The sequence below is a fragment of the Nematolebias whitei genome, chromosome 12 (assembly GCF_014905685.2).
Source record: "Nematolebias whitei isolate Nwh7 chromosome 12, NemWhi1, whole genome shotgun sequence".
In the NCBI taxonomy this organism is placed as follows: domain Eukaryota; kingdom Metazoa; phylum Chordata; class Actinopteri; order Cyprinodontiformes; family Rivulidae; genus Nematolebias; species Nematolebias whitei.
The window spans coordinates 23,635,282-23,660,710 of record NC_056509.1 but is presented as its reverse complement, the minus strand read 5'-3'; the positions used below and the strand labels follow the sequence as shown (position 1 = coordinate 23,660,710).

General features: G+C 39.3%; 1 protein-coding gene across 1 annotated transcript in view; it reads right to left on the bottom strand.

The window, feature by feature from the left end:
• Positions 1 to 227: 227 nt before the first annotated feature.
• The window catches only part of LOC119418072 (opsin-5-like), a 27,945-nt gene continuing 2,743 nt past the window's right edge, over positions 228 to 25,429 (bottom strand). Inside the window, exons 2-4 of the mRNA XM_037685325.1 lie at positions 9,706 to 9,999; positions 6,205 to 6,530; positions 228 to 572 (exon numbers count right to left, since the gene is read on the bottom strand). Coding sequence (XP_037541253.1) covers positions 228 to 572; positions 6,205 to 6,530; positions 9,706 to 9,999 — 965 coding nt within the window. The remainder of the gene's footprint in view (positions 573 to 6,204; positions 6,531 to 9,705; positions 10,000 to 25,429) is intronic.

The window sequence follows — 25,429 nt, the reverse complement described above, 5'->3', positions numbered from 1 at the left end:
TTTGATCCCTTGTGGCTGCCATTTCTCTGGTTTTGCTGTGAGACACTTGTGAAGTTTCTGGGTGATGATGGTGCAAAGAGGTTTGCCAACTCCAAGCTTGGATGAACATTCACAGCATTTAATCCCATTTTCATCTATTCCTACCACCTATCAGAGACCTCAGGAAGTACCTCCAACCAGAGCGTGGCTTTCAATCGGTTTGATTTCTTAAGTCTTTCGATCCAAACTTACTGTCTCAGCTCTGTGATTTCCTGCACAGTCTCCCGAGGCGTTTCTTTACTCTTCACGTTCACACTCACCATGTATATGTTGTTGTCATTGATGCTGCTGGTGACGTGGCATGGATTGGAGCCTAAGCACATCCATCCCAGCTGCTTTACCTCCCGTTTGAAGCTCTGGCTGAAGAAGTAGTAGATCATGGGGTTGTACACGGTAGAGCTCTTTGCAAACATGCAGGGCAGCAGACTGACTTCAGGAGAGATTTTACTGCTGTCATTCAGAATGGACCACAGGCTCACCAAACCATACGGCATCCAGCAGCCTATGAAACCTGCGCTGATCAAAACAGCAATCTGTAATGGAACATGGGGAGAAAGTTAAGTAAAGCCCACCCAAAGTGCTAAATACATACTAACACTCAAGTGGTTTAACATTCATTTGCCTAGACTAGCCAAGTTTTAGTCCAAACGTCAAGTCGACTTAGAGTCTGGGGTTTGGCTCGATTTATGCAGCTCGAAGAAACTTGAGCAGTTCTGCTTTAAGGAAAAGGCAACAGTCCAAACTTAGAAAGCCGTTCTCACACATCCTCTGCAATCCTGGGCTCTAGAGATGGTTTAGAGGGGACAGCATGTGTATGCAAATGTCATTTGTTTCTGACTTCTTGCAGCCATTTTTTGCCAAGCCCTCTACTGCAGTAGCAGCTGATGTCTCTTGGGACCTATACTTAATAACATTGTCACAAAGATGGACAAAACCATTAATTTCCATTATACCAAATTGAAGGAACAATGTCATTATGTCTTTGGAGCCAGAGTCTGCGCACTATGAACGTGAGGCTGTACCCCCGATACAAAAGCCCAGCCCTGTCCTTCGCACTGCCCATCCCGCCCGTCGTTTACCTTTGGGACTTGGTGGAAAAGCTAAGATGGCGTCTAAAACAGGCTACTCCTCATAGCCCAGCTGTTAAATTGACAGCAAACCCAACTGGATCTATGTCACAAATAATTATTAATCTATTTACACGTCATTTATTTCATAATTAATGTTAATTTCATACAACAATCATGTAAAACAGCTAGATGTTATACAAGGAAAATTAGTTGGGTCTAACGAATAATAATCAAAACCAGTGGCGGCTCCTGAGCAAAAATATTAGTGGTGCGGACATTAGCTTCCTGAAAACTTTTACAAATTTTGTAACATTTTCTGTGAAAAAACAAGCAAAGCATTTATGTTAGTTAATTCTTAATTTGTTGTAGTTTTTTTGTGTGTATCTATAAAGTTTTAGACTTTTTTTCCTCCCTCCTGCGGGTCAAGGTTATATCTCGTGAAAAACAGTCCGGTCCAATAAATCAGAGAAAGGAACACCTCCCACCCCCAGCCAACAGGTGCACAGCTTTCTGAATTGAATTTGATTTGAAGTAATCATTCTGAAATAATACTCCAGATTAACACAGTTAAATGGACAAAATAAATTTAAGTGGAGTAAACCAACAACTTAATCAATAAAGTAAAAAAAAAAAATACAATATATCATCACCAAATCCAATAGAAAATTCAAGTGGGGATCAAACCCATGAACACTGTTACAAGACCACTGCTTCAACCACTGACCCACCTCAACCACTCACACAAACCACAGAAATTTTTAATAAGGTCCTACCACGTTGACAGACATTTCCTGTTCTTTGACTGTTCTCAGTTTTCTGTTCTGGTCCCATCTGTCTGTTCCATATGGATTTAAAAACAGAATATCTCCACTGTTGGTCTCGGCAGGTTTCACTTTTGAGCTCACATCAGGTTTAGGTAGAGGTTGTATCAGTGCATCAATTCAATCATTTATTTATTGATGAAAATTAACCAATATTACATATTTGTGAGTGGCAAAAGTATGTGAACCTCTAGGATTATAGGTTATTTATTACATTGAACTATATTGGATCATTTTCCTTAATAAATAAATGAACAAGTATATTTTTGTCTCATTTGTTTAACTGGGTTCTCTTTATCTACTTTTAGGACTTGCGTGAAAATCTGATAATGTTTTAAGTCATATTTTGCAGAAGGCTCAGACACTGATTGGTTGAGTTTTCGGCAGATGAGGAATAAATGCACAACTGCCGTCAAAGCAGCAAAACGTAACTATTTCTTATCTCAGACCTCCAAAAATCTAAATGACCCTAACAGATTCTGGAAAACTATCAAATCTCTCTCAGGCACCCCCCAATCATCTGACCTCCCATCACAACTTCTCGTTAACTCTGTTCCTGTGTCAAATAAGCATGAGATCCTGAACTGTTTCAACAAACATTTTGTTGCTTCTGGTTCTTTATTTGACACAGTTACTAATGGAAGATCAGCCACTTGACTTAATAACCAAACTTCTACAAATCAAATCCCTCCTACAAGTCAATCCTCAGTTAATCACAGCTTCTCTTTTTCTCCATTCTCAGTCAGTGAGGTCAATAAACTGTTAAAAGATCTTGACCCTAAAAAATCTGCAGGTTCAGATGAACTTCCACCTTATTTCTTAAGGCTGGCTGCTCATATCATCACAGTCCCTGTGACCCACATCTTTAATCTCTCCATAAGACAAAACTCCATCCCAGACGCTTGGAAAACAGCCTTTGTTCTTCCTTTGCTGAAGGGAGGTGACCCCACCTCACTGAACAACTATCGACCAATCTCTAAACTCTGCATTTTAGCCAAGGTTCTAGAAAAACTGATAAACTCTCAAATCAAAAATTACCTGGACTCATTTAACATCTTACCTCCACATCAATCTGGTTTCAGGAAGCAACACAGCACAACCACTGCTTCACTGAAGGTTCTTAATGATGTTGTTGAAGCACTGGATGCTAAGGATTATTGTGCTTCACTTTTCTTAGACCTGTCTAAAGCTTTTGACACTGTGGATCATAACATCTTGTGTCATAAACTCTCAGAAATCGGTTTCTCAGATCACACCATTGGCTGGTTCTCTAACTATCTTTCAGACCGGAGGCAATGTGTTCAACATAATGGTACTTCCTCCAGTTATTTAACAGTCAACAATGGTGTACCTCAAGGCTCAGTCTTAGGACCAACCCTCTTTACAATCTACATAGATAATGTACTTTGTAGGTCAAAACATCCCTGATGCATCCATACATTTCTATGCTGATGACACAGTTGTTTATTGTTGAGCTAAAGCAGTTGATAAAGCTTTCCAGCTTTGAAATCTGCATTTAACATCATCCAGACTGATTTGTTCCACCTCAAACTTGTCCTAAATGTCGACAAAACAAAAGGGATGCTTTTTTCAAACAGGAAGTTGGTCCCAGCAGTTCTTCCTCTGATCTCATCCTCAAATGGTGTTCCGATTGAGTTTGTTCATTCCTACAAATATTTGGATATCTTGGTCGACTCACATCTCTCTTTTAAGCTTCATGTGGAAAACTTGATAAAGAAACTGAAGGTTAAACTGGGTTTCTTTTTCAGAAACAGATCCTGTCTAACTTTGAATGCTAGGAAACGCCTTGTATCTGTGACATTATTTACATGAACGCTCCTACAAGAACCCTGCAGATGTTGGATGCTGTCTATCATGGTGCACTAAGATTCATAACTGGCTGTGATTATCGTACCCACCACTGCACCCTGTATTCACTGGTTAACTGGTCATCATTAACTTCATACAGACTCTCCCACTGGTACATTTTCATCTTTAAATCACTTCTTGGTCTGCTGCCTTCATACATCTCCTCCTACATGTCTCTGTGTGAGTGCAGCTACAGCGTGCGCTCTCAGGACATTATTACCTGCAGTGTTCCCTCAGTGAGGACTGAACTAGGCAAAAGGGCCTTCTCCTACTCCGCTCCTGTTTCCTGGAATATCTTACAAAAAGATCTGAAGCTCTCGACCTTGACCTCTCTAAGTGGCTTTAAGAATCTGTTGGACTCCGGAGAAGGACCAATGCAGACATGTTCCTGTTTTTAGTTTTCTACATTCGCCTTAAAATCTAGCTGTTTTTTGTTACTTTTTTTTAGCCATCCTATTTGTAAAAAAAAAAAATTGTATGCTTTTTTTATAATTGTCTATTGTTGTCGCTGTTGTCCATTGTTGTCATCATTCTTTGTTGAAATCAGGTCTCTCTTGTAAATGAGTCCTCGAGGCTCAATGGGATTTATCTGTCTAAATAAAGGTTGAATGAAAAAAACAACAACAATATTCTAAAGGCTTCACAGACTTTCGAGCACGACTGTAAATAAAAAAAAACTGAGGATGAATCTTTAAAAATCATTTTAAATTCCATTTAAAATGGTCAAAATAGTTTAAAAATACAGATCAAAACAAGGCACATTAAGCTCAGTAAATATGTAATTTACATTATTTATTAAGAGGAACTACTTTGTGTGGTGAATTAATTTTTTAGGTGCAGCTCTGCCCCACCTGCTCTTATGGACCAGCTGCCACTGATCTAAACTAGACCCAGAGTCAGTCAGTAATTAATGACTGACTTCAATGACTTCAAGAATTTTTAGCTGGTTAAATAATTATGACTTCAACTAGTTGATGAATTTGAAACAAACTTTTTTTAAACATGTAAAGTGTGTTCATGAAGGCTCTGCTAGCTGCAGCTAAATGCAGCGATCGGCGTCTAATCTGTACCGAAGCTTAAAACGTACATTTTCAGAATTCATGCAGAGAGAGCAGATTATGAATTGTTACTAGAGGCAATAGCAGCTTGTACTATTTAACAATTTGTACTAAATTTTAGCACAAATCTGCCTGTACAGCATGACAGTATATGACGCAGAAGCTGCTATTGACTACTAACCCATTCAATAATTAACAGCCTTTAAATCAGCATTATTGGCTACTTTTAAACAGTTACATTATCACATTCATGTTGACATAAATAAGATCAAATCTGCTTATTTGTGAAAGGAGACATTGATGTTCTCCCTTTTGTTGCCAACATCTGTAGCGCACACAGCTCTTTGGCACTTTTACATTTTTATATACAATTTAATATTATATATATTATATTACATACACTTTATTACTGTTTTTGACTTTTTTTACATAGTCAGCCATTACTCTGGGCTATTTAATCAAAAGTGCCAACGTTGGGCTGTTTTGATGATGTCCGACAAAGCTCCAGTGAATCACAAGGTCACGTGACCAGTGCGCCCTCCATTGTTTTATATAACCGTGTGGCATCAGCTTCCATCTTCTGGACTTGTCTCTAGTTTTAATGTTGATGATGCAAACACACGAACACAAGACATTCAGAGAAAGGTGAGGTGAAAACTCAAAGGAGAAAACAGGAAATGTAGAAAATGTTTAGATCAAACGGCATGTTTGTCTAATTGTTCCAGGTGTTCATGTGGTTTTATAGAAACAGTTGAAGAGACTTTCAGCTACAATTTTTTTTGTAATTTAAGGCTTTTTTAAAAACTTATTTCCTGCATGTTTCACTATAAAGAAAATTATAAAATTTTCAAAAATGATCATTCGCCATCTACATCTGATTATTTTTTTAGTCAAACAAATTCAATATGGCTGCCACAACAAACCTATACAGATGTCAAGCTAAATTTTGATACTATTTGAGCATCATCCCAAATATATATTTAAGTTTTGAAGTGCATACAAAACCTTTGCTTTGTAATTTAGAATTACCTGCCAGTTTGTTAGCAAAATATCTCAGAACTCTCAAAACCTCAGGACAAATTTGAATGAAACTCTCCAAGTAATCAATAGATGTACATCTAAAACTGATTAACCTTTGGAGTAAACACGGTTTAAAATGGCTGCCACAGATAATATAAATTAGTTAAACACAAAAATGGTTCTAACACAGTCAGTTTTACAGAAATTGAGTTGAAGTTTGAATTGGTAGTAGCTGAGAGTCATCCTCAGCGCTGTTTTCCTCTCTACCCCCTCAGCTGCACAGAGTGTGATACAGGAAGTGTAAAGTTTTCAGAAACACTAACTTACCATTAACAGCCTTCGGTGAAGCCTAACAACGTTGGGAACACGGTGGCTGTTCACCGACTTCTTGTAGGTGAAATAAAGCTTCAGGGCGATGCCGAAGTAGCAGCAGATGATGACGACACAAGGCACGAGCAGATTGACAGAGAACAAGGAGACGACGAACGAGAAGCCATCGTGTTTCATCTGGCCCCAAGCCAGCGAGCAGGACAGGCCAAAGGGCTCGGGCCCGTAGCGGCCCCAGCCCAGAATGGGGAACAGAGCCCAGATGAGAGCGTACAGCCAGGTCCAAACACACAGAACCTTCACCTTCTTCCAACTGATTTTCTCCCCTGAAGAAAGAAAGAAAAAGTTTTTATTTTTGTCTTCTATACATTAGATAGTTGCTTTCAATTGTTGAACTTAAAAAAAGACTATAACCTTGAGGAATACTTTTTTATTATTATGGCTGAGAACATTCTTTCCCTCTTTCCTGAGAACAAGAAGCTCGCTTGTCTCTGCCCATGAACCATATGTTTGTGCAAATGAAGAATGTGTGTAAGAAGACTGCAGCTGCATTCAAGGACAAACTCAGCTGAGCTGAGAGGGATATAAAAAGCCATAAGATAATTTGTCTCGTGGGTTTTCATGCGTATACATCTTTGTATGTTTATGTATGTTTAAGTATGTAACCTGCCCTGAAATCTGACCTTGAAGGTGAAATGCCAGATATAAATCTTCACCTGCTGTGAAAGTGGTTCTTTTGAGTAAACAACGTCAATGAACGAGAGAATTTCCATAACAAATATATACATTTCTGGTTATCTTTAGAAGGACATTAGTGTTTCTTAAAAAAAGAAAAGTTTATTCTGCAAATACAAATTTAAAGGCTGACAGTCCTGGAAGTGATATCCATCCAAATATTATTTTTCTGAGTTTCATTGAAATATTTCATTAAAATGCAGAGCACACACACACATGGCAGCAGGCGATAATAAAGCAATATTATTTGTGCCATAACACAGTTTAAATCAAGCAGTTGGCACTATAAAATTGACTTTCACTCAATAAATGTAATTTAGAAAATCCAATTGATGAATTCAGTATGTGTTTAAGTACATAAGCTCTGCAGCTATTTGGTCATTTTTATGCATTATAAAAAAAGAAACTTGAAAAAAATCCTTAAACAGATTCAGACATGAAAATAATTTGGTCATGTCAAACATCAGCACGCTGCAGGGCACTAAGAATGAATGCAATAACATGACGTTCAAGATGAATTCATCAAGTAGACATGATTAAAACGATGTGAGGTCTTTTCCACGAAACATAATAATGTACAGTTTAGATGCAGCTGACTATAAATGTAAAGTAAATTCCATCTGGCATGTCTGTATACGAGTGGATGTTTGAAATATTTTATCTGGATGGTCGGAAATGGTTTAATGTAGCCTCAGTGGAATGATTGAACATGCAGAACATTACTGAGACAAGACAATGAATAAAGATGTTGTGAAAAATTACAGCCCCCTAGTCGGCAGCAGTTTATTACAAACCTGTAGCTGGAGCATTCTGTTAGAAAAAAAAATTCATTATAATACATCTCCATCACCATGGTTCAATCTGATGAGTGGGACAGAATATGGAGCTTGAATTGTCCTCAACTAGATTTTGTTCAGTTTGTTACATTTTTTATTTCTGAAATCTGTTTACTAATATCTTGAGGAAGTAAAGCACCAGCTCTCAAATGTATGATGAGATGTAAATGGATTTACTTCTTATTTGCTTGTGTTAACCCGAGAGCCCTGTGCTGATGGAGGCTTGTCTTCAGGCTCCGTGTTGTTGAATCTTAAATTAACCTGATTTATTATTATAAGATCCAGGTCTGAAGTGTTTGTCCAGACTGTGTGATTTGTTGAGCCTGTTCTTTGGTAATCCTTCACTCGAAGATGAAGCATTTTAATTCTGCTCATTTACTGCATAAACAGAGTTGCTCCCACAAGTGACACGAACAAAACATCAGAAACTCAATGAATAACTTCAGAATTATTGCCTGTGGAAGAAAACAAAACAGCGATAATATGGAGTTTTTGCCGGTGTCAGTTCTTTTGTCTGTTAGCAAAATTTCTCAAACCACTGGGCAGTTTTTAATGAAACCCTCAGACTGTAGTTATCAGATGTAAGTCTGTAACTGATTACCTTTTGGTGTCAATTTAAGATGGGTGTCACAGCTAACTAGCTAACACAAAGTTGGCTATAACTTGGTCAGATTTACAGAGTTAAAGCTAAAGTTTGATGTGGTAACTGACAGTCATCTTCTACCCATATGTAGAGGGCTAACTGAGGGCACAAGATCCCCCATATGGGTCATTCACAGTTTTCAACATTTTCACAAGCATATTGTCACAAATGGCTGGTGCTGGTGAACCCAATGGTGCAGGCAAGCAGGCAAGGACTCAGGATGAATATATAAAATAAATAATTTATTAACAAAATAAAAGAGCTGACAGGGCAGCAAAACAAACATAGAATGATCAGGAGATACTCACAAAAGAGACATGTCATCACCACTGGACAGAAGATAATGCCAGAACAAGGAGTGAAACAAACACACAGGCTTAATTACAGCAAACACCAATTAGACCAAGTGAAGACACCTGTGAGTAATCACAGATGCCAAAGACAGAGACTGAGGACGCAATACATAAACATGACACAAGATGGAGCCAGATACTAAGAAAACACAAACCCTATAAAGATAGAAACAGAGAATGGGAAGAAAGCAAGACATAAACACAACACCAGGGGGCTAGACAACAGGGGACAAAAACCATAACTCCTACACTTACAAATCATATGCTTGAAGGGAGGGTCAAAGAATTGTGTGCACCTTTTAAAAAGGGGGAAAAAAAAAGTTGATTTTTTTTTTGTCACGTCCTGTATAACCAATATGTTTCTTTAGCAAATACTGATGCACCATCTGCTGTACATTGAGCCCACGTGCATTGTTCCTAACTGAGCGAGCAGCCGCTCAGCTGTGAGCCCCTCTCGGTTTCAAAGCGCTCAGCGCAGAGACATACGCTGTAAACAAACCACGCAGTCGCACAGCTGTCACCAATCCTGCTCACACGGTCAAACCTCTTGCACCACGCCCCCCACCTCCTTGGGACTTTTGTAGCTTTGTTTTAAACGTTAATGTGTTCGGAGCGTTGTCATCTCCATACAGACATGTCCAACGTGCACGTGTGACCAAATGTCTGGCCCTGGAGGGAGCGCGCAGCCTATTTCAGTGTCTCTGTGAGATTCGTGTTTCTGCTGGTTCTCATAATTAAACAATAGTAATATTAAAAGACGAATATTTATTTGCCCCAGATTAGTGCAAAGATATGCGTCTGTTTAACTTTATTTTATTTTTCTGTCAGACAAACTCAACAGGCATCTAAACCAGGTAACGTTTCCACAGAACCTCACGTTTAAAGAGCTGAACTATCTCTTTAATGCAGCAGTTTGAAGCCATGAGTTACTTACTGGTAGAGTGCAGGTTGAGGGACACAACAAAGCGTACAACGGCCAACACGGTGAGGTTCATGATGCTGGCGATGCCAAAGAAGAAGCCTACGAGGCCGTAGTAAACGCAGGAAACATCTCCCCCCACCCAGTGGTGGCTCCAGGCAGAGGCTACGGCCAGGGGGTACATGATGACGGCTGCTCCCAGGTCTGTCACAGCCAGATTGACGCTCAGCAGCTCCGGAGGCTTCATCCTTGCTGATCTTTTAAAAGCCATGATGAGGACCAGTAGGTTCCCAATGATGGAAAACACAGCTGAGACCAACAGGAGGAGGAGAGGAGGAAAAGAAAAACATAATTAAAAAGAGGCTAGTTTATGATCTTCCATTAAGAGTCCACAAGAGTAATGAAAAGCTCATTTAGAGTAAATCCTCAAAAGATGATGTTTTATGTTGCTGATGAAATATAAAGCTCCAATACGTGTCCAAACCAGTATATCCTTAACATGAGAACAAACATATTGCACAGGAGCACAATGTGACTTTGGTTCTTTACGGTTTATTCACGACACATGTCAGGGTCAATTTTGATCTAACACATAATCAATGTATACATTTTATCCCCTGTCGCTGAAGGTCAAAGAGGAGAAATAACGTCTTTATCTGTGTGTGTGTGTCTTTGTATTTGTTACCTTGTAAGGTCCATTTTTCCAACAGACACTACTTTGTGAAGACCATTGTGAGGAGGATTGTGCTCCTTATGGGACCCAAAGCCTGGGCCCCATCAGAAGAAGTGTCATTTGGTGGGTTAGCGGTTAGGTTTAGGACTAAGGTGTGAATTGAGGATGGGTTATGTTTATGGTAAGATATGTACTGGTATGATTAGGTTTAGGGTGATGGTCAGGGTTTGGCTAAAGAAATGAATGAAAAATGAATGGAAGTCAATGAAAAATCCACATGTAGAAAGACAAACTTTTTTTTTGTGTGTGTGCGTGTGTGTGTCTGTGTCAGCAAAATTGCTCATGAATCACTGACCAGATTTGAGTGGATCTAAAATGTTTGTCTAAAACGCTGGCATTAAAGGCAATAAAGATTTTTTGCTAAAATATATTCTTAAAGTTTATCGAAAGATTTTGAAATATATTAACATATAGTGCTGAATTTTATGGTTTAATGGAGGACTCAAAAGTAAACAAGTTAACTGTTTTTTGTGGTGATTTATTAAAAGGTAAAACATTAAATATAGAAACAAATAAAATTGTATATTTTAATGCTATATATGGCAGGTAGCAGGTCCTGCAGAACTCTGGGGGTCTGTCGGAGTTGTGACCCAGACAAAACAGAGCATTGGGTTTATACAACTTAAAAATTCAATGTCTTCACCGGCCTATATGTTCATGTATAACGTCTATTTATGTTGCTTTGCTGTGGTAGCTTTTTTTATGCCTCAAATTGTGCCCTGTCTAGGACACGGCGTGAGAGATCTTTTTTTAAACCGTCTCTCCTCATGTTTTCTTCCCTTTTCTCATCTAAGCAAAATATTATTCTGAATAAGAATAAAAGGGCCGCGCTTTCATAGTAGCAGCTTCGTGCACTCAGCCCATCTTTCGGACGACTTGTACGTGTTCTCGTTGTATCTCGGTGCAATGATAATAAAGTTTATTCTGATTCTGATTCAGATTTTGATAAAACCTTTAGACTTGTGATTTGTGCAGTTAGACCACAAGCCAGTCAATCTTGTACGCTCTCGTGATCAGAGTGTGGATGAACCCAGAGACACACACTGACGAGGCTGACCCACATCCGCCCAGTTGCCCCGAGCAGAAGCTGCAACTTCTGATCCATCTGTCAAAATATTTGCATGAAGACATAACACCTTTGGATTTATAAACACTGAATGAAATTTGCACAAATATAATAAAGGTTATTTGGAATTAATATATTTTTCATTCACAGTAGTAACAAAGACTGGATGACAAAATGATTCCTGAACTGAGGAGAGGCCCTGAATTTATGTTCCAGATTTCTCAGTTGTACTGTTGTTACCTTGTTTCATGAGGTTCACAAAACTCTTGAACAACGCTGTCAATTCAATGTGAATTTAAGTGGAAACAGCAGTCCCAGCCCATGATGTGTGTTCACTTTGGTGTTGTCAGACGTTTGCAGTGCTGCTGTGTGACGTTCCTTGTGGACCAACAGACAAGGCCAGCATGGACTGAATGAACAGGATCACAACTCAGACATAATCCCAACCTGTGTTCAGAGAGCGCTGATCAGCCATGTGTGCAATGCTTAAAGGGTGAGAGAAAGTTGAATACGATCACAATAGAAAGTGCTGAATGCACGGCCTTGTAGAGGTTTGTCCACAGAATGGCCAAAAAAAAATCTATAAAAAATAAAATACTCTGAATATTTTTAGTACAACGTACTGTATTTACTCATCGAAGGGCAGCTAAAGTCCACGTGGAGCCTAAATCAAAGTGGCCTGCAAGGGACAAAACAAATCTAATCTAAAAAAGTCATAGCAGTTTGTGTTAACACTATTGTATATATGATTCATATGCATGATTCATGCTCAATAATCCAAGTAGATAAATCTAACAAAGTTAAGTCAGGTCCTCTGGATGGATTCTTCTTTGTTGAAACGTTTAGTCTTTCATCCAAAAGACTTCATCAGTCTGAGGAGACACAAGAAACTCAGTCAGCACCTTCTCACAGTGGATCAACCAGTTTGATGGTGCTCAGGTGGTTTCAAAACATCATGATTCATGCTCAGTAATCCAGGTAAAAAAATCTAACAAAGTTAAGTCAGGTCCTCTGGACGGATTCTTATAAAGAAACCATCCAGAAGACCTGAACAAAATAAAAATGAAGTAAAAATAAGGTATTTTATGTACCTTTAATAAAAATTTTAGTTTTGTAGTGCAAGTGCAAATAGTGGTAGCAGCTGTAGCACTTCTGGTGCAGTCTGTGGTGCTTTGCATCTTATTGTGGATCAACCAGTTTGTTGGTGCTGGAGAAGGTGCTGTTTATAAGACTGAGTTTGTTGCAGCTCCTCAGACTTGAAGAAGTCGTTTTGATAAACAAAATGAAACGTTTCAACAAAGAAGAACCTGTCCAGAGGACCTGACTGAACTTTGTTAGATTTATCTAGCTGGATTATTGAGCATGCATGTAGTATGACATATTGATGAGATATATTCATACTGTTAAAACGGATTCTTTCATTTTTCTGGACTGTATAATGTACGTGCATTGAATGTAATAAAATGTGGACGTGAGACGTTAATTATCTTTGACTCACCACGACAGTGGGTCATTTATTAACAGAATTAAGTTTAACACATCACACATTTACATTAATTGGCAAGAATTGAGAATAACGACAGCTATTAATCAGTTTACAGGAAGTGAACAATGCGGCGATCGTTCTCACTTCCAACAAAACAGCAGGTATTACCACACGGCGGTGGTGAAAACTTTGCTTCAGACATTTCTAAAAATATCTGGATTAATTTGCTAGCAGATAGGAGAGTTTAAAGATGGAAAGATGAAGTTTAAAGGGAGAAAAGGATGGGTGAGGGGTTTGTTTGTGTCAGCATTCAGAACGGCACTCTCCGGGCTCTTTCAGCTTCTTCCCCAGTACACTTAGGTGTTATAAATCAACTTTTTACCTGGAGATGTCCCTGGTACGAAGTTCCATTTAACGCACCCTTTCAGCGTCTCCGTAGGAACAGCTGTGAATCGTCCGAAGTAGTGACGGTATTCCGTCCGACACAGGTTCACCTCACGAGTGGACTCACGAGTGGAGTCCGTCAGAGTTCCACCCAGAGGTGGAAAATGTTATAATCCCATAAGACTCGGAAGAGCTCTGTGGTCATGTCAGGATTTTCCTGTTTCCCAACTCGCCTCCAAACTCTACTGTCGACTCAAACTTCTCCAGTTCAACTAGGAAGTACCGACATTTTAAAGAGCTCTATTTCCGGTTCATCTGGGAGTTTCTGATTGGTCAATGGACCCAAACAGAGGTGTGTTTTGTGATGTAAGGTGTTATGAAAAGTCAAGGAAAAGATTAAGATTGTTTAAGAACAGACAAAAAGATATTATGAAGAAACCAGACTTCGTGGAGCCAATTCTCCAGTATCTTGCTGTAAAAGTTAAACATGACATTTCTTTTCAGTAAACTTTCAGTTGACCGAAACTTGAACTTCGACACACTTACAACTTCGCTCATTGAAGACAGAAAATCAAGAAATTGAATCATTACTCTGTAACGTATTCCAACTTGATTTCACTTTGAATGAGGATTAAGAATCATTATGACTGTTTCACAGTTAATAAAAAATGAGTAGTTCACTTCAACATTCAAACATTGTTTGAACTAACACAATTTGATTATCAAACATTTGTAAAATAGTAATGATAATAGAGAATAGTCTTTTTTTACTTGATTGGTTCAAGAAAGAAAGTCTCAGGATGGGTCAACCTGTATTTCTGGATGCAAATCAATGAAATGACAAGTTATGTCCCATATGGTCCTTAAGGTCAAATCCTGACCTTAGGCTTAGTTCACTACATGCATCAGGACTTGATGATTTATGATTTTTTAAAACAGATCAAGGTGAGACGCCATTGTTCATTAACCAGATGTAGACATGCACCGACTTTTTATTTTTATGCCCTATTTTAGCCTAGACTTTCTTCAATCCAAAAATAATGATCACCAGTGGTTATCCCCAGCTAGATGAGATTAGCAATAAGGGATTTATATTCCCAATTTTTACAAACAGCTTGATCTCATTGTTCTTACTCCTTTTTGTCTAGTCATAGCCAGAAAAAAGATGCAGCACAGATTTAAGCTTAAATATATACCTTTTTTCCCTTTACCACAGCTGATTGCTGTGTGAGTAACAAGCTAGTAGCTATGGTGTGTCACTGAATTTGAGTCAACATAAAGCTGACGGTCTAAATTGCAGAGATTTGATTTTTTTAAAAGCTTGTTACAAAGGTAAAATAAAATAAAATGAAACAGGATATGTTTAAGTAATATTGGTGTGAGTGATAGGTTTTAAGTCATAAAGTGGGGGAGCAAAAAGTTTGACCCTTTGAACTTCAGCTGTTCCACCTGGCTGCTCCATTGAGCAGGTACCTATGGTTGTAGAACTGAACCCTGAATGCAGACACGCAGCAGCCTGCAGTAATACGTCATTTAAGAATGATCCAGCTCATATGAGTAATCAATAAGAGCACGTCATCATTTGCTGCTGAATGCTGGTCGATAATGTCTGTTCCCAAAACTCTCATAAACCACTGAACCGATTTTAATGAAACATAACAAGTAATTATTGGATTTATATCTACAGCTAATTAACTTTTAGAGTCAATTAAATTCAAAAGAAATTCACACATCAAACTGGCAGCAGCCAACACAAACATGGCTATAATTTAATTTATAAATACTGAGCTAAAACTGAAAGTAGCTGAGAGTTGTTCACAACACATACAACGTGCTGAATGTGGCGTCTTGTGAATCAGAATCAGAATAAACTTTATTATCATTCTACCGAAATACAGCGAGATTATGTTTGTACAGTCGTCCGAAAGATGGGCGGAGTGCACGTTGCTGCTGCTACTGGAGTGTGGCCCCTTATCCTTTTTCAGAATACTTTTTTAGATAGAAAAGGGGGGAAAGCCATGAGGATAGGATAGTGGTATTACAAAAAAAGTCCTCTTCACACCTTGTCCCATCAGGATATGACTTAAGACACAAGGGGTAGACTAAGCTTATCCTTAGTTTACACATATCCCAGGAGAAATTTGATAAGTCGGTCTGCTTTTGAGGCCAACCAGGGAGTCAGATTCAGATAAGTCACAATTGTTAATTTTTTTTCAGGCAGACTGTTTTTTTTCTTGTCAGCCTTGAGTTCTGCAGGTAGTTTCAAGCTCTAAAATGGCCAGATTTGTGGGCATTCCACAATTTCTTTATGTGCTTATGAGCCTCCTCCAAGGTCGTCTCCAACATGCTGATGAGTCCCAGAAGCAGCAGGTGGCCTGCGATTCTCACGAATCACTTTCATTCTGTGGTTTAGCTTGTAAATCAGCTGATTTTGAGTACTCGAAGCAGGAACCAAACCTTCACACCGACTCTGCAGTTTTACCAATGCCAAAACCGCTGCCGCTGTCTTCCTTAATAGCCAATAACATAGGAATTCACCGATGCTGAAAAGCAGAAACCCTGCTATCATGAATCCAGTTATATAAATAGAGGCAGGGCAGCCGGCTTGGGGCCCTAAAGTCGCAGGTTCAATCTCTGGTCACTGCATACCGCGTGGTGTCTCTGGGCAGCACACCTCTTCCCCAAAATGCCCCCGGGCGCTTTCAATAGCTGCCCACTGCACCACCTGGTGGTGGATGGGTTAAATGCAGAGACAAATTTTGCCATTGTTTGGAAACATACAGTGATGACATTGTGATGGCATTATTATTATTAATATAAACATCTTCTGCGTCCTCCTGAGACAAAATGGAAAGACACATCAGCTCTCAAACTCCCCATGGATCCATGACGTATCCTGCCGCATGAGTCTCAGCGGGGCACGAGGACTCTCCGAGACCTTGTTGCTTTGTTGAAAAGATTTTGTCTATTGCATTGAAAGTCCAGCTGACCAGATCCATGACAGTACTTTGTTTCGAAAGATGTGTAATAGGAGCTTCGATACACAGACAGAGAGCAAAAAAAAAAAAAAAGCAGGAGGAGAACAGGAGAGGGAGAGAAAAGGCATCCATCTTGCACGAGAGCGAGTGCAGAAGATATCTCATAACAGCAAGCACAAAGCCGTTTTAAAGCTTGGACAAAAATAATTACGACTACATATTTTTTCCAACACAAAATGATCTTAGTCTGAAATTCTAGCATAAAAAAATGTAGTTGTCGATATGGAAATCTCCAACGAATGCTGAGCCACTCCTGCTACTCTTGGGTCAAAATGACCCACGAAGTCTCAGTTTTAAAACTAAGGCCTTGCGGATCATTTTGACCCAAACGTAGCAGAAGGGGAAGTATTCCTATATCTGCAAGGTTTGAGGTTGATCCAAGAGTGCAGGCAAGAAGGCAGCAGACAAGTATGATCCAAATGTTGTAATCTAAAAATAAAGACAAGCTGGCAGGTGACAAAAAAACAAAAACAAAAACAAAAAAAACAAGGTTCAGGGCAGAAACACAAGCACAGCAGCCATGACAGTGATTGCAAGGAGATTAAGTATGCTGGGGTGGAAAATTGTTGAGTAAGAACAGGTGGGTTAATGAGTAGATGAACAGGTAGGTATGTGTGGCAGATCATACAAGAGAATGTGGGCAAAAATAACTGGAAACATCAAAAACACTAAAGTCTGACAAAACTGGTAAGAGAAGAGCCACTGTAAAACAAATAACGAAGAAATAAAAAATACAAGACATCATAGAACACAACCGTGCCAACATTTATATTTAATCCCAGAGGCAGAATTTAAAAAAAAACTATGTGTTTGGTTCAGGAGAAAATTCAGCACCTAATAAATAAAACATCACTGTCTTGTCATAAATTTTTATAAACACTTTCACCTCTGCCCAGATAATCATCTGTAATGCACAGAGAATAATCCTAGGATTTACACTTTTCTCCATCCACTCCATCCTGCTTGGATTCTCTTTTTCACTTCTTTACCACACTCCCCATTTTCCTGGACAGTGGACCCCAAGTACTTGAAGTTCTGCACCTTTGTGACCTCTGCTCCTTGTAGCCTCACTGTTCCACCAGCCTCCCTCTCATTCACACACATGTACTATGTCTTACTAGGGATGGCTTTCATTCCTCTTCTTTCAAGTGCATACCTCCACCTCTCCAAGTTCTCTTCCACCTGTTCCCTGTTCTCACCATAGAGTACAACGTAATCTGCAAACATCATAGTACACGGGGATTCCTTCCTGACCTCATCTGTTAGTTGGTCCATCACCAGAGCAAACAAGAAGGAGCTCAGAGCCAATCCTTGATGCACTCCCACCTCCACCTTGAAGCTATTTGTCACTCCTACAGCACATCTCACCACTGTCCTGCTGTCCTCATACATGTCCTGTACCAGTCTAACATACTTCTCTGCCACTCCAGATTTCCTCATGCAATACCACACCTCCTTCCTCGGCACCCTGTCATATGATTTTTCTAAATCCACAAAGACACAATGGAGTTCTTTCTGACCAATGTACTTCTCCATCAGCATCCTCAAAACAAATATGGCATCTGTGGTGCTCTTTCTTGGCATGAAACCATACTGCTGCTCACAGTCACCTCTTGGCTGAGTCTTGCTTCCACAGCTCTGTCCCAGATCTTCTTTGTGTGATCTTCTTCTCCATTCCTCAGGCATTTTCTCACATTCAAATATGCCATTGAATATTTAAGTCAAAATTTTCACTGCCATCTCTTCAAGACATTTCCAAACCTCCACTGGTATGTCATTAGGTCCTACTGCTTCCCCCTTTTCAGAGCTATCCGGACTTCAACCTCACTATTTCTTCACTTCCGGGTGCACAGTTTCCATGACCTCTACTTTTCTTTCTCTTTCATTCTCTTCATTCATTAGCTCCTCAAAGTACTCCTTCTATCTTCCTGTCACATTCTCCTCACTTGTCAGAACACTACCATTCCTATCTTTAACAAGCCTAACCTGCTGTACATCCTCTCTAGCCGGATCCCTCTGTTTTGCCAATTGGTACAAGTCTTTCTTGCTCTCTTTGGTGTCCAGCTTACCATACAACTCATCATACACCTTCTATTTTGCAATTTTCACCTCCCTCTTTGCTCTACATTGCATCTCCTTATGTTTCTGTCTCCTCTCTTCAGTCATCTCATTGTCATATTTCTTCTTGGCTAATCTCTTTCTTTGAACGGCTTCTTGCACTTCACTATTCCACCACCAGGTTTCCTTATCATCTGTTTTCTGTCCAGATGACACACCAAGTACCTTCCTACCTGTCTCTCTAATTACTGTTGCTGTAGTAGTCCAGTCATTTGGAAGCTCATTCTTATCACACAGAGTCATTAACATCTCCTCTCTGAATTTCTTACAACATTCTTCCTTCTTCAGCTTCCACCATTTGTCCTTCTTCTCAGATTTGACCCTTTTTCTATTTTTCACATCAACAGCCATTCTACACACAGGCATTCAATGTTGTCTGGCCACGCTCTCCCCTGTCACAACCTTACAGTCTCCAATCTCCCTCATGTTTCTTCTTCTACACAGAATGTATTCTACCTGCATACTCCTTCCTCCACTCTATGTTCACTCATCTATGGTCACTTTATGTTTCTCCCTCTTTTGGAAATAAGTGTTGACTACAGCCATTTCTGTTCTCTTTGCAAAATCTACCACCATCTGTCCTTCCTGGTTTCTTCCCAACTGCTTCCTTCACCAACATGTCCTTTCAGGTCTGCTCCGATCACCACTCTCTCCTTCCTGGGAATAATCTCACTTCACTTCATCCAGATCCTTCCAAAAATTATCTTTCTCCTCCATATCACATGCAACCTGTGGAGCATAACCACTGACAACGTTTAGCATCAGGCCTTCTACTTCTACCTTCAGGCACATCACCCTATCTGACACCCTTTTTGCCTCTACTACATTCTTTGCCAACTCTTCCTTCAGGACCACCCCTACTCCATTTCTCTTTCTATCCACACCATGGTAACACAGTTTTAACCCTGCTCCATTACTGCAAGACTTGCTGCCCTTCCACTTGGTCTCTTGGACACAAAACATCTACCATCCTTCTCTGCATCATGTCAGCCAGCCCTCTACTTTTGCTTGTCATTGTTCCCACATTTAGAGTTGCAACCCTGACTCCTGCGTTCTTGACTTTCCTCTTCTCCCGGTGTCTTCTGACACGTTTCCCTCCTTGTGGTCTTCAACCAACAATAGCACAATTTCTGCCTGCACCCTGTTTGTCAACAGCACCAGTGGTGGTCGATGTTAACCCGGACCTTGACTGATGCTGTATGGTTTCACTTTGATGAACTTACATTATAGTTTTGGTAAAAATGTTTTACGTCGGCTGCCCTTCCCGACACAACCTTCACCTGGGCTTGGGACCGGCACAAGAAATACTCTGGCTTGTGCTCCCTAGTGGCTGGTTTTGCTTTTCAACTTGAAGAAGTTAGATAGTAGATTTTATCCAACAATTTTCAGTCAGGTCATCTGGACAGTTTCTTTTTTTGTGCTGAAACGTTTCACCTTCGATCCGGAAGGCTTCATCAGTCAAGGAAACACACAACAAAACTGATTCTTCCCCCAACAGCTTACTCCAAAGTGGAGTTCCACTTTGTTCCACTTTGGAGTAAGCTGTTGGAGGAAGAATCAGTTTTGTTGTGTGCTTCCTTGACTGATGAAGCCTTCCGGATCGAAGGCGAAACGTTTCACCACAAAAAAAGAAACTGTCCAGATGAACCTGACTGAAAAATGTTGGATTTTATACCTGGATTATTGAGCATGGACTTTATAGTAGATTTTGCTTTTAATAAATGTCTGTAATTTCTTCTCAAACATTTTGGCACGGTAACTGCTCTTTTTATCTTCTGCCAGTTAGCTTGTACAAAACTTCTTCACTTGCCAAGAGATTCGGTCTAAGTTTCGTTGCAAAAATTCCCACACTGGCAGTGGTGGTTATGGTTCCTAAAATGTGCTAACAGCTAATAGTGAAGGTAACTTTTCGTTTTGTGGATTAGCATTTTTGCTAACTTGGGAAACTGTTAGTGGATCTATTAGCTTCACCTAAATTAAGTTCCATTAACTTTAAAACTGCTAATAAAATTCAACCGTTTGTTTCTGTCTGTTGTGGGCGTGTCTTGAAGAGTTCTTTAGGCAATTTATTGGCTATGTGACACGTAAGAAGATGTGATTGGTCGATGCGTCAGCAGCTAGCTGAACAGCACTGTGTAAACCAATAGAATAAAACTAACATCAACAGGTTTGCATCAGTCCACTTGTCTTCAACTGGAAGAAGACGTGATACAGACTGAGTGACAGTCTCCTTAGCCGTTAACAGTTAGCGTTAGCTTTCACAATTTTCTTCATGTGTTGAGCGATTTAGTGTTAGCAAAACAAATTGCTTTAGTTAGCGAATATGGGTTAGCAAAGCTAACTTTTTAGTTAGCTGTTCCCACCACTGTTCACGCGAAAAAAATAAAATTAAACACCCAGAAGCAATGCTCCAATTTGGACAAAATTTGACTAAATTCAGATTTACTCTGTAAATATATTTTTAAATGTGTAAATTATGTTTTGGGTGTTTTTTAATTTTATTTTTATACATGAGGTTGAAAATGCAAATGGCTAATTGTAGAATGAGAGGACTGTGTGAAGTGGAAGTCAGATGATGAAGTGACCTTAAGACAGCAAATGGGCGATTTCATCAAAAGCTGATGAACAAACATCAAATGGCCTGAAACACTCACAGAGACTTCATCAAATGCAAAATAACTTTAAGGCCTCCTTTAAGCCTTTAAGATATGACTTACAAAGTCCGTGTTTTTCATTCAGCTGCTCTCTTCTGTAGGGGTCACCACAGTAAACAAACTCGCATGAAAGATTTGGCAACTGTTTTACACTGGATGCCCTTCCTGACACAATCTGGGCTTGAATCTGCAGGATCAAGATTGAGGCCAAGGCGATGACAACTGAGTTTCCACAGCCCCTCACATGACTAATCATGTAAGATGGCATAAAAGCTGGTTCAGAGAAGCACCTTCTGCATATAATTTATAATAAATAAATAATTAAATTTATAAATTATAATTTATAATTTCAGCACTTTGGTTGGCCTTGTTGCTGTTTTAAGTGCTTTATAAATAAAGTGGTATGGTATGGTATAATTTAAACTATAAATGCCTTCAATGTAAGTTCCTCCTTGCAAGAATAAAAGTGCTCCTAATTGAATTCAATGACAATTAAATTCCTAAAGTTATTTAAACTTACTTTAAATGCTATAAAAGTTTATTGATTTTCAAGAAGCTGGCACATCTATAAGGAGCACCAAATGGCATTAGTGGCAAATGAAGTAGTTGCCAAGGAAGGAAGGTTACCAGACACAAAAGATGCCTTGTTGATGCAGTAGACAGCATTAGCAACATCTTATGAGTTTTGAGTTTAATTATAGGTTTGCGTAGAGCTGGTTCAGCATGTGAGATGTACAGATGGAACAAATGGGTTAGCAATGGCACCTGTACAGGTGTGGAGAATCTGGTCACCCAAGCACACCAAAGGAGGATTGTTGAATTACATGACAAGAATGACAAAACTCCTATGACATCTGAACCTACTGCATCCACTGTCATCAAGCCCAGTTTTAGTCCAGACCTAACATATACTGGTTTTCAGTTTCTAGCCTTTGTCACAAGTTTTTTTTTTTTTTAACTACCTAAAAACACATTTTTAAACAGCAATTATTAAATAAAAAGGATGAATGGGCAACATGTCTGTAGCAACATGCCTGTTACTTCCGATCCTGTTTGTGTTGACAGGATCTAAAGTCGCAGTCGTGAAGAGGACGGTGTCTGATTTGGCAACCACAGGATCTCGTCTCTGTTTTATGTGGATGATGTGGTTCTGTTGGTGTCTTTGGACCAAGAACTTCAGCGTCCACTGGGGTAGTTTGTAACCAAGTGGGCAGCAGCTGTAATGAGAGTGTTCATTTAAGTCTGAGGTCATGGCTCTTGACTGGAAATGGGTGGAATGTCCCCTCTGGGTCTGTGGGGAGACTTCGCCTCAGGTGGAGCAGTTTAAGTATCTGGGCATCATGAGTGATGGTAGGATGGAACGAGAGATGGATGGTTGTCATGGTGAAGAAAGAGTTGAGTTGAAAGGTCTTGATTTACTGGACTGTCTATATTCCAACCTTCATTTATGGTCATGAGGTTTGGATCATGACAGAAAAACATGAGATCCTGGATACAAGTAACCAGAATGGGCTTCCTTCGCAGCGTGGCCGTGCTCAGGCTTGGAGATAGAGTGAGGAGCTCCATTATCCGGGGTGAGCTAGGAGTAGAGATGCTGCTCCTTCACATCAAAAGGAGTCCGTTAAGGTGGTTTATGCATCTGATCAGGATGCCTCCTCCATGCCTCCATTTAGAGATGTCCCACTGCGAAGAGACCCCAGAGAGAACCCTGAACTTGTTGGAGGGATTGTGTATGTTCACTGGCCTGGGAACGTCTTGGATACCGCAGGAGGAGAGAAAAAGTGTAGCTGGGGGAGAGTGATGTCTGAGGTTCTCTCTTGTTGCCTCCGAGACCCGACTACAGATAAACGGAGGAGGATGGAGACGCTCTAACTGCTGTATCACTCATTACATTTGTTTGGTTAAAAATCAGCAAAATGAGACAATGTTGATGTGATTATTATACATGCACAACTTGTTCTGTTCTTTTTGAGACAGCACCATCCTTTCAGAACTTCAAAGTACATTTGAACAATTGGGAACTTACGACTTATTCTCTCTGTCTACAACAACAGAGAGGGGAAAAATACTGGGGAAAAAATGGGACAATTTTTCACATTCTGTGATAGATGACAATGTTTGTAAGAAATGATATGTACCTGTGAAACTCCCTCATGTTTTTATGTTTTGTCCTTCCTATTTATTTGTTTGTTTGTTTTTTCTCTACTTTTCTGTTTAATGCCAAAATAGATTTGAAAAATGAAAAATAAAAACATAAAGTTGAAAAAAAAAAGTACATTTTGAATTCTTAAATTAAAAAAAAAAAAGGTTTTGTAGGATGTCACAGAAAATAAAGTGGGGAGCCAAGCAGGATACAACAATCTGAATATCTCGTGCGAGAGTTTCATCTCTGTGACTGACGTCAGTGTAATTATGTAAAAGTTCTGAAAATTGACCCGTTTCCAATCAGCTCTGACTTCGTTAGTTGAAATGCTAATGATAGTTCTGTAGTTCATTCATAGCGCATCAGCAAATGGGAGGGAGATGAAACATATAATAAATAAAATGAACTAAAGAAATAAAAATGTTTAGATTTACAGTTTGATATTTGTCATTTTAGGTTGGATGAAAAGAGAAACTGGATGATCTTTCTTCAAATGTTTTTTATTTATCTGCTCAGGTCTGAACTGTCTCAATCTTAACTATTGTAGCTACAACCAAACATTTAAAACGTTGCTCATTTCTCAGAAACATGGCATCACTTAAACCTGCTACGTGTTATCGTGTCTAATTTCTTTTGACGTGAAATGCATCAAGAAGAAAAGATCTCCACATTTCTCTTGATTATTGAGAAATAGTAACAACAACCTGCAGAATAGGCATTCTGTATTAACATGAAAGTTTAGTCACAAAACTGTTTTATTACTTCAAAACTGCACTGATAAAAAGCACACCGACTGTCACTGATAGAGAATGAAGAGAGTCACTTCATCCTCTATCAGTGACAGCATCTGTATGCTTTTTGCCCCATTCAGCCTCAGTAAATGGCCATCACCCACCTTCCATTATGCTTTGTATCCTCCTTTAGTTGTTCTGACGCGGCTGCAGGCAGACGTAATGTGTGAAATAGCAGGACGGTCACTGTGTCTGTCATCCTGATTTCTGCATCTCCTGGAGCTTTGTCAAATGACAGCGCTCCACTGCAGAGGGGACGTGTGTATAAATCATGCTGTGCAGCTGAGAGCTTACTGAAATCAAATTTGGCTTAAGGAGCCATCAGTGCACCAACACAATATTAGTATTTTTAGGACTAATGTGTAACAAAGTGTGGATAATGTAAGTACAGGTCAGCTGGCTGAAAAACTCTGCTGTGAGAGTGTATTTATTAATAAGTGCTAAATTGTTTCCTGTGGTCATAGAAAACCAAGAATTTATATAAACCCTGCAAGTGTTTATTAATATTTTCTCCTTCACCTTTTTTAAAGGATCATAAACATCTTCACATCAAGCTCCTTGAACAACCTTGTTTAAAGGGGAGAAGAACCAAAGTGGATTTCTGTTGTCTTAAAACCAGTTAAATCTCAAAAAAGTCAAATAAACACATAAACCTTTACACTGTTTTACTTTACTATGCCTTATTCAAGTACAAATAGCAGCAGTAGCAGCTAGCTGTAGCATCTTCTGGGCTGCCTGAGGCAGCGATAGAATAAATTTGCTGGAATAACCATGTAATGCAAAAGTGACGGTGATGTAAATATTCAAATGTTTGGATGAACCACCCCCACAAACTGAGATTTGAGATGTTTTAGGGGAGGACTCAGGAGTAATCCACTTGAGTCTCCACTCAGACTAGTCACGTCAGAATTAAACTACATTCTCCAAAACGAGGTTACGCCAAGAGCTATCTACAACAGGTATGATATTAAATGTTCATAACTTTTCCACTGAAAAGATGTATACTTTTTTCAAACTGTACTTAAGTGATGCAAAGTCAAACTACGGAACTTGAGCCTGGTGCAACACATTTTCCTCAAAATTGGAAGTTATAAAATACTTTTGACCCAATCTACATCTATCACGATGTTTTTGCTTGTGTGGGGAAGGGGGTGTCTGCTTACAGTCAAAAAAATCACAGGAACCACCAGGTAGATTCTAATCAAACTCTCAGAAAGTAATTATTGGATGTCTGTATATATATATATAAATTCATACATATATATATATACATAAATATATATATATAGTTAAGCTGAGAGTTTATATTTCGTTTTAGAGAGAGAG